General features: G+C 57.7%; 1 protein-coding gene across 1 annotated transcript; it reads right to left on the bottom strand.

Annotated features, from left to right (window-relative positions):
• Positions 1-5,447: 5,447 nt before the first annotated feature.
• Positions 5,448-6,213, bottom strand: RPRM (reprimo, TP53 dependent G2 arrest mediator homolog). Its single transcript, XM_032693361.1, has one exon. It carries the CDS (start codon positions 6,117-6,119, stop codon positions 5,628-5,630), a length of 492 nt encoding a protein of 163 aa, XP_032549252.1. The 5' UTR covers positions 6,120-6,213; the 3' UTR covers positions 5,448-5,627.
• Positions 6,214-9,139: the final 2,926 nt, after the last annotated feature.

Raw genomic sequence — 9,139 nt, forward strand, 5'->3', positions numbered from 1 at the left:
GCTGGTGGCTGAGTTGATGGATAAGCTCAGACCTGAGGAGCTCAGGCTTCCTTTGGTTTCTGTCTTCAGAGGAAGTGTCTGGTCCCCGGCGATAAAATAAATCTAATTTTTGCCATCAAAAAATAGAGGTGTTTCATAAAAGAAACCAACCTCCTATAAAGATATTAGTGATCATGGAATGAGTCATGGAATCATGGAATGGTTTGGGTGGGAAGGGAAATTAAGGATCATCTTATTCCACCCCCTGCCACGGGCAGGGACACCTTCCACCAGCCCAGGTGGCTCCAACCTGGCCTTGGACACTTCCAGGGATCCAGGGGCAGCCACAGCTTCTCTGGGCAACCTGTGCCAGGGCCCCCCCACCCTCCCAGCCAGGAATTCCTTCCCACTATCCCATCTCTCCCTGCCCTCTGGCAGTGGGAAGCCATTCCGTGTGTCCTGTCCCTCCCTCCCTTGTCCCCAGTCCCTCTCCAGCTCTCCTGGAGCCCCTTTAGGCCCTGCAAGGGGCTCTCAGCTCTCCCTGGACCCTTCTCTTGTCCAGGGGAACCCCCCCAGCTCTCCCAGCCTGGCTCCATGTTACAGAGGGAATAAATGACGTGTTCACCAACATCCCTTGGTCTCAGTTTAAGTCCAGAGAAGGAGGGAGGGGGAAGATGGTGCTGGTAAAACCTTGCCTTGGAGACATGTGGAGGTTTGGGAGGGGACAAAACCCAAACCTTAATGCAAACAGGTGCCTGAACACTTCAAAAGAGTTTCTACCCCACCCACACAAGTGTCTGTGAAAGCCCTTTCCTGGCTCAGCTCTGGGACACCCCTGGGAGAAGTTTGGCTGCCAGGAGCAGCTCATGGGGAGCTGCAGACAGCGAGGGCTTGGACAATAACTTCAACCCTTAATTACAGAGCTGACACTGCTGGTTTATCTTCTCAAAGAATTGAAAGCCTGGCTGTCCCCTGGGGCTCCAGGAGCTGTGAGACATTCCCAGTCCTGGCTGGGATCAGTGGCAACAACCCATTCATGCACAAAGAGGGCTGGGAGGGAGGCAGGGCAGCACCTCTAATGACCCCTCTAATGAGCATTAATATGGGCTCGTGTTGAAGAGGGGAGTCCAGCTGGACATGAAGATTTTTAGGGAGCATCATTCCCAGCTGTGCTGCAGGATCCAGGATCACTCCATGGCCACTTCTTATAATATAATTATAAATATTAAGGCGAATCATGAAGCTGTAACTGTCTCTTAGAGTGAAGTTTGATTTTTTCTTTTACCTGCAAATGAACTGCAGGATCTCATTTCCCTTATTAGAGCTGAACTGCTTTAAAAAAATCAATGTGAATTTTGCCTGAATGTGAGGTTGGAATAAACCTCCCTCCACCCACGTGTGTGTCTGAGCTGCCAAAGTGCACCTTGTCCTCACCCTCCAGACAGTGTTTGATCATTATTACCCAAAAGATGTGGAAAACAGACAATTAAAACTGTACAGCCATCCAGAGCAATTAGGCTGAGAGCACTCCCAGGGTTATCTGACAGCAATTACAGGTGCTGGAGTGGTTTTTAAGGAGTGTCTCCCGTCTGAAATACGGAATAAACCACTCCAGTGAGTGTTGGGGAGCGACTGAGGCAGCTCTTGATTCCTGTCCTGGAGGATTAGCAGCAGTTTTGGGGTGAGAGGGTGAAATCCATAACTGCAGTTCCTGCCAGGCTGAGAGGCAGCAGGGACAGCAGGAGGGCCAGGATGAATCTGGTGGGGTTTTATTCCCAGGATTGCTCTGGCTCCAGGGTTTTCCAGCTCAGGGCTGTGTGGAGCAGTGGCCTCAGGCTCTGCAGCACACGGGTTTAATTCCAGGCAAAGGCAGTGGTGCTCTGACTGTGTAGGCAGCAATTAGGAATTCAGGCAGCCTGAGGTGAGGCCACTTCAACCTTGACTCCAGAAAAGTCAGATTTGAGCTTTTTTATTGTAGCACTCGAGGAGAATCACAAATATACCCTGAGGGAGCTGCTCTGGCTGGGGCTGAACAGACTTTCTGGGTGTTGCTCTCTCCAAGCAGCTGGAGTGGGATGCCATAGAATCCCAGGATGGTTTGGAAGGGACCTGGAAGATCATTTTGTTCCAACTCCTCTGCCATGGGCAGGGGGATTCCTGGTAGGAATCCCACTGGGAGAGGTCCTGCTGCAAAGTCCTTCCCACCCCAGGAATCACTGGGAGTTGCAAGGGGCAGGGTTGTCTCAAAAATTGGAAATATTCCCTGTATGAGATCATGTTTTAGCAGGGCCTGGAGGGGCAGGACACAAGGGAATGGCTTCCCACTGCCAGAGGGCAGGGTTAGATGGGATACTGGGAAGGAATTCCTGGCTGTGAGGATGGAGAGACCCTGGCCCAGGTTTCCCAGAGAAGCTGTGGCTGCCCCTGGATCCCTGGAAGTGTCCAAGACCAGGTTGGACGGGGCTTGGAGCAACCTGGGATAGTGACAGGTGTCCCTGCCCATGGCAGGGGGTTGGACCATCTGACCCTTAAAGGTCCCTTCCAACCCAAACTATTCCATGATTCTCCCATTCTGTGGTCTGACAGCAATGACCGGGAGGTGCTCAGCTCTCCCAGCTCACTCAGTCGTCCTCTCCTCCGGGAATTCCATGGATGGAAACATTCTGCAGAAGCAGGAATGCCCATCAATGAAAGGCCCCTGGAATTCTGGTGGTAAAGGGAACACACTCAACCATTCCAGCTGAATAAAAAAGCACAAGCACAGGGGAGCAGGGCAGGGATTCGGACTGTGCATTCCAGCTCGGGGATTGTGGGCCCCCCTTTGGGTACCCACGCTGTTTGACCCCAAATGCACCCATTTCCTGGCCCCTCAGCACCTCAGGGAGGCAGCTTTGTTTCCAGGAGCTGGGCTTGTTGACCCCACAGACTCCCCTCAACTTTCCGGGTGCTTTCCCAAAAACGCCCCGGAAACGTCGGGTGCAGCTGAGGAATCTCTGTTCCCAGGAGGTTCCTGCTCCTGGAACACGCAGGGCACGGCTTCACACACGTGTTGGGAGGGACCAAGGTGCTCCCTGGGCAGGAGGAGCAGGTTCCTGAGGCAGGGAGGTGTCTGGAGCACCCAGAGGACGGGCAGGAGAACCTGCCCAGGCACCTCTCGGAGTGAACGGAGCCGAACTCCTCCATCCCCCCGAGCTCCTCCATCCCCCAAACTCCTCCATCCCCTGAGCTCCTCCATCCCCTGAGCTCCTCCATCCCCCTGAGCTCCTCCATCCCCTGAGCTCCTCCATCTCCCTGAGCTCCTCCATCCCCTGAGCTCCTCCATCCCCCCAAGCTCCTCCATCCCCCCAAGCTCCTCCATCCCCCGAGCTCCTCCATCCCCTGAGCTCCTCCATCCCCTGAGCTCCTCCATCCCCCAAACTCCTCCATCCCCCTGAGCTCCTCCATCCCCCAAACTCCTCCATTCCTTGAGCTCCTCCATCCCCCAAACTCCTCCACCCCCCTGAGCTCCTCCATCCCCTGAGCTCCTCCATCCCCCCAAGCTCCTCCATCCCCCAAACTCCTCCATCCCCCTGAGCTCCTCCATCCCCTGGACAATGTGGGGATCTGGGTGGGATCTCAGAGGTTCTTCCTCTTCTTCCACCCTCCTACTCATGCAGGGGTGATGAATATCCCAGGTCTCCATCTATTCCCTGTGCCAATTCCCAAATCCCCCCTGAGCAGGGAGGGAGAGAGGCCCAAGCCCCTCTGAGGGACTGGATGTGTGTGAGCAGCTCTGCATCCACCCCTTTCCCAACTGTTCCCTGCCTAAAATGGAGCCTCTTCTGAGGGATTGAGGAGTCACAAGTGCTGGATTAGGTGGGGACTCCCACCTCCTGAGGCTCCCTGGGCACCAGGGAAAGAGGGATCTCGGGCTGAGGCTGAAAGGCCACAATTTTATGACAGAACCAGGAGTTTACTTTCCCTCAGATTCATGGTGTAGGGAAAAGCTGTGGCCTCTGGCAAAGGCTAATCAAAATGTATAATCATATAATGTATAATCCAAGCATTCCCTATAATTAAAAAAGGATGCCTAACGAATCCAGCTCCCAGAAAGTGTCCAAGCACTCAGTGCACCCCTTGCAAGGCAGGATATGGGAATGGCTGTATTCTCCTTAACACCACCCAGTGATGCACATTAAACAGCTGGAAATGCTCTGGAATGACTGAAACATCTGTGTTAGTTCTCCCTCTTACTGTATTATCTTAAAATTCTGCTTTATCTAACATTTCTCTGGCACTAAAGGGTAAAGAAAGGAGAGTTTTGGTTAAATTTCTCAGGGCTGTTTCAGCTGAGATGGCTCGGGAACGTTTATTTTGCTGTGATGACGAGCCCACAGTGTGTTTGTTCCCCAGAGAACAGGCAGATCTGTTCTTTGTCTTTCCCTTAAATGTAGCTGTAAATGAGGGAGCACGCGGGGAACTGCACTCCCTCGGGATGCTCTGCTTTGTCTCAGATTCCATCAGAAGATGTTGTGTCAGGCTCCAGCTTTATTTCTCCCCCCCCCACCACCCCCTTCCAGCTCAGGTGTCAACGAGTTTCACCTTGTCCATCACAATTTAAGCTCCTGATAACATCTCCTGGAGGTGTCTGGAACACTTTGGCAGCTCAGCCATCTCCCGCAGCCGGGATGAACCGAACAGCCCGGAGTATGGCTGGCTGCTCCAGAAAACTTCCCGATCGTTATCAGCGTTAAAAATACCGACAACTAGCGTCTTACTGAGGGAATTTGGGGATCGTGAGAACTGTTATGTCACAGACACGTTGTTTGAGCCCTTCTTGCGCCCATCCCGCTGCCGCGTCCCCGGCAAGTGGTTTGTGACGGTCCCACTCCCCTCCCAGCAAACGCGGAGATATGAATTTATCACCAGCAGCCAGAGGAGCCCCCGCGGATGTGATAAACAGCTCGGGAAGATGCTGTCTGTCCGTGTGCCCGCGGAGGGGAGGGATGGAGAGAACAGAACCCCGTGCGAGCAGCAGCTTCTCCCTCCCCAAAATGCGACCGTGCGAAGTCACCTGTTGGCCAGCTGGGTTAAAAAAACTATGTATTGTGGTTTTCCGGAGCCAAACCCGGACTGAGGGGACACAGCCGGGGTGGTTGGGGTTATTTCCCCGACCACAGCCGGGATCCGCGGGATCCAAGGGGCAGGATCGCGGTCGCAGCATCTCCCCCGCGCCCGGGGATGAGGGTCCCGGGTTCGCCCAGGGATGAGGGTCCCGGGTTCGCCCAGGTTTGTGCAACCAGGGAGGGCTGGAAAAGCGCTGAAAAAGGGAAATTTTAGCACAGCTGCGAGGAAAAACCTGCACGGGGGGAGAGGGAAGGGTTCATCCCGCTGCATCCCGGCCGCCCCCCCGCGCCCCTCCACGGCACCCCGGGACCCGCAGGGAGGGACGGATGGATAAAGGCGGACGGAATAAGGACCCCCAGACCTGTTGCCATGAGAGCACGTTTTACTTGGCAGCCCGCGGGCGGACGGGACGGGCCGGGCGGCTGCGGGGCCTCCGGGATCCCGGGAATCGTCCGTGGGACGGTTTTGAAGGAGGAAAAAGCTCCGAGCCGAGGCGGCGGCGTGTCCGCGGCGGGGCCGGGCGCTGTCCCGGGGCCGGGCGGTCAGTAGGGCCCCACCACCACCGCCTCCACCTCCTTGGACGGCCGGCGGTCCTTCACCAGAAAGTTGATCATCCCCTCGGACTTGATGAGCAGGTTGCAGCCGAGGAAGAAGATGCCGAAGACGACGGTGAGGGCGAGGACGCACATGACGGCGATCTGCACGACCCGCATGATGTACAGGCTGCGCTCCTCGGCCGCGCCGCTGCCGTCGGTCACCACGGAGGCGGCGGTGCAGCAGCGCAGCGCCCGCTCCAGCTCCAGCGCCGCGCCCCCGGCCCCCGCCAGCAGCCCCGCCGCCGCCGCCGAGGAGCCGTTCGGCCCTCCCGGGAGTCCCCCGGCACCGGGCAGCGCTCCCGGGAGCCCCGCCGGGCCGCTCATCCCGCCCGGCAGCCCCGCCGAGGAGCCGTTCATCCCTGCCGGCATTCCCGAGCCGCTCATCCCTGCCGGCATTCCCGAGCCGCTCATCCCTGCCGGCGTTCCCGAGCCGCTCATCCCGCCCGGCAGCCCCGCCGCCGCCGCCGCCGCATGCAGGCGGGCCGTGCCGGGCCGGGCTGAGCCGTGCCGAGCCCACCCGAGCCGAGCCTGACCGAGCCGAGCCCACCCGAGCCGAGCCCGAGCGAGTCGAGCCCACCCGCGCCCCCGGAGCCGCCCGCCCCGCCCCGGGGAGAGGGAGGGGGGCAGAGGGAGGGGAGGCGGCTCGGGGGACGGGAGGGAGGGTGGGAGTGGGAAAGGGACGGGGAGGGGAGCGGGGAGGCGGGAGAGAGAGGGAGGGGACGAGTTTGGGGGTGGGAGGTGGAAGAAGGGAGGGGAGAGGGTTTGCGGGGCTGGAGGGAGGGTTGGGGTGGGGAGGGAGGGGAGCGGGAGGGAGAGGAGGGGGTTTAGGGGTGGGAGAAAGGAGGGAGGGGGTTTGCGGGGCTGGAGGGAGGGTTGGGGTGGGGAGAGGGGAGAGCGGGAGGGAGAGGAGGAGGTTTTGGGGGCTGAAGGGAGGGTTGGAGTGGGAAAGGGTCGGGAAGGGGGGGAAGAAGAGAGAGGAGAGGGTTTGGCGGCGGGAGGGAGAGGAGGGAGTTTGGGAAGCGGGAAGGGGGAGTCGGCGCGGGAAAGGGTCAGAGAGGGGAATGAATTTGGGGGGTGGGAGAGGGGGCAGCGTGGGGAAAGGTCGGGGAGGGCGCTGGGCGGGGGAGCGGGTCGGGAGTGCGGGGAAGGCAGCGGGGGGATCCTGGGGAGAAGGAGAACGGGGTTGGGGGGCTTGGAGACCTCGATGGGGCCAAGAGGGTTTTGTGAGAGGGTTTGGGGAGAGGGTTTTGAAAGGAACGGGTTGGAGGGGTCTGGGGAGGGGGATCGGGACTTTTTCCAGTGGGTTTTGTGCAGTGGCTCTGGCAAACGGATTTCAGGGAGGCACTTTTCCTAAGGGAGGGAGCTTTGGGAGATGGCTCTGGGGGAATGGGGTTCGAGAATATTTTCAGGGGAACAGACTTGCGGATTTTGGGGAAGCGGGATTTCCCAAGCGGGTTTTGGGCTGCGCGTTTCCAGGGAGTGGATTTGGGGAGTGTCTGGGGGGAAACCTGTTTTGGAGGAGGTTTGTGCAGCGAGGAGGGGCAGTGCCAGTCCCGGGGCTGCGGGAAGAGCCAGCCCAGCCCTCTGGGGACCTGTGGGCTCAGTCGGTTGAATCTCCCCCTCCCCAAAGACCCCTCAGGTCTGTTTTCATTGACTGTCCAACCACGGGGAGTTTTCCGGACCCTCACCGCGTGCCCAGGTGAGGTGACACCGGGAGCGGTGACACCGGGATGGTGGCACCTGGTGTGACACTGGGGCTGCTCTTGACCACCGGGGCACCCCTGAGACCCCTGCCCAGCCCTGGGGAGGCACCCGAGCACCCCAGGGACCAAAACGGCTTCCCAGAGGCACCCGAGTACCCGGGAATTGCTGGGAATTCGTGTCCCCCTCAGCAGTTCTCAGGGACTACCCAGCCCTGGTGCTGCTCCAGGGACCGAGTTTCCCATGGAAAGTTTGGAGGTTTGGGGGATAAATGGAAGGTGGCAGCAGTTCCTGACAGCCGGGATGGTGGTTTGGGAGCGTGTCCTGACACTCCAGCTCCCTGGAATGCCCAGGGATGGGCGGGACAGTCACTCCCGTGCTGGGCTGAGCGATGATTTGGGATATTTCCAGGACGAGGATGTGGTTGCAGGCAGAGCTCGGAGCTGCTGCCGTGGTTAACCCTGCCCCCTCCCTGCCTGAGGGGAGATTCCATTATCCCAAACACACCCGGGAATGCGGGAGGGGGCTGTGAGCAAACCCTGCCGTGGCACAGGGTAACACCTCGGGCTGTCCAGGGTTGGTCCCCGTGGGAATGAACCCTCAGGGAGGCCGAGGCCAGCACGGAGAAATGCTGTTTGATGGAGCTCTTGCAGGGAATTTCCTTTGGTGGCTGTTCCACGTGTGGATGTGGCACCTGGGGACACGGGTGGGTGGTGGCCGTGGCAGCACTGTGGGGTGGTTGGACTCGATGGGCTCAGAGGGCTTTTCCAACCTAAACCATTCCATGATTCTCTGATTCCATGAACAACACCCATCCAGAGCCTGGTTGTATCCCATTCCCATGTCCTGGTTTCGATGCAGCCCATCCCTCTGGCCCCTTTGGGGGTGACATCCCCACTTGGCCCCCTCCCTGAGGCCATGCTGGCCGTGCCTCTGCCTCATCCCATGGGACACTTCGGTGGGAACACTTTGTTTTTCCTGCTGGAAAAGAAGACAGTATCAATTCTAATTAACAATGGGAGTGCTGGCACTTATTCCAGCCAGAGGAAAACCTGGAAGAGATGTTGGAACGCCGCATGATTCCCCTTTGAAGCATGTGGTCCCTCTGCCTCCCCGGCAGGAACGTGGGTCAAGGTCTGCCCTCACATCCCACTTCATCTCCCAGCTCCCTTAAATTATGTCAGGAAAATGATTCCCATCCCTCAATTACATCAGGAAGATGGATCCCATCCCTGAGTTGTGGCTGGGAAGCCCTGTGTGTGCTTTCAGCCCTGGGAAGCTGAGAGCAGGGAGAGCTGGATCCGGGTGCCCTCTCCTGCTCCGTGGATCACTTAGCAAGTTTTCCACGGATTAATCATTTGCAATTCCTAAACTGAAGGTGCTTTGGGAATGTTTTCTGACAGGTGAGTCTCATGGATCCCTGAGGCAGCAGCAGTTAGACCCGACTGAGGGGGCTTTGCAGCCTCATGGGAGTGAGTGTGTCAAAAAAGTGCCAAAAACGTACCAAAAACGTACCAAAAAGAGAAATTATGGATAACACGATCCCTTTAATATTTAGATTTCATCTTTATTAGTTTTCTGGGATAAGGATAGCTTTGGTCTGAGCATTCTCACCTGGGTTTTCCTCCCTCTCCACTGGAATTTCACAGCAGGATGGAGGCAGGGTGTGATTTAACCTCTTATCATCCCTGTCACTGCTTTGGATGGTTTTGTCCTCGTGACTTGCAAGCTGGAATTGGATTAGCATTGAAAAGTAA

Source organism: Chiroxiphia lanceolata, chromosome 7 (genome assembly GCF_009829145.1).
Source record: "Chiroxiphia lanceolata isolate bChiLan1 chromosome 7, bChiLan1.pri, whole genome shotgun sequence".
NCBI lineage: Eukaryota > Metazoa > Chordata > Aves > Passeriformes > Pipridae > Chiroxiphia > Chiroxiphia lanceolata.